The 554-nt window shown below is 32.5% G+C and overlaps 1 protein-coding gene across 1 annotated transcript; it reads left to right on the top strand.

Annotated features, from left to right (window-relative positions):
• Positions 1-173: 173 nt before the first annotated feature.
• LOC110034310 (trafficking protein particle complex subunit 2-like) lies at positions 174-474 on the top strand (the record flags this gene model as incomplete). The annotated part of the gene is given in 1 exon segment (XM_020738586.1): positions 174-474. A coding segment is annotated over 1 exon segment (95 nt), but the record flags the coding sequence as incomplete, so codon positions are not given.
• Between the last annotated feature and the right edge of the window lie 80 nt (positions 475-554).

Raw genomic sequence — 554 nt, 5'->3', positions numbered from 1 at the left:
TATCTTTGATGTTATGTTAAACATTTGAGTGTTATGTGTGTAAATACAAAAGCTCAGGTCTTAGATATGTAAATATATAAAAAATGCGTGTTATGTATATAAATGCTGTTTTTTTTTAAAACAAGTCCCTATATTCTGTGCTTGGCTGACTGTTTTTCATGTGAAATTTCTGCAGATTCTCTTGAATCCTCTCTATTTACCGGGATCTCGCATCACATCTTCTCATTTTGATACCAAAGTTCGAGCTCTTGCCAGAAAATATTTGTGATCTTGCTCACTGGCGCCTTTTGATTCTGGTCGAAGATCCAGTGCTGCGTTGGTTTTGCTCTGAAAACAAGATAAATAGGTGATTTATTTTTGTTTGATCTGCTTCTTTATTGAGTTTTGTTTCTTCACTGAAAATTGTTATTTTATAAGCTTGAATGTAAACCTGATACCACACTTTTGAATTTTGAAAATATTTTGTTTTTTTAATTATCGAGGGACATTGGGATCACCTTTATTTTTTTGGGGGCAATTACATACAGGACATCCAAAACATTGCTATTTACAAA

This window comes from Phalaenopsis equestris, unplaced genomic scaffold, assembly GCF_001263595.1.
Source record: "Phalaenopsis equestris unplaced genomic scaffold, ASM126359v1 Scaffold182903, whole genome shotgun sequence".
NCBI classification, from domain to species: Eukaryota; Viridiplantae; Streptophyta; class Magnoliopsida; order Asparagales; family Orchidaceae; genus Phalaenopsis; species Phalaenopsis equestris.
This window is presented reverse-complemented; position numbering and strand designations above follow the sequence as displayed.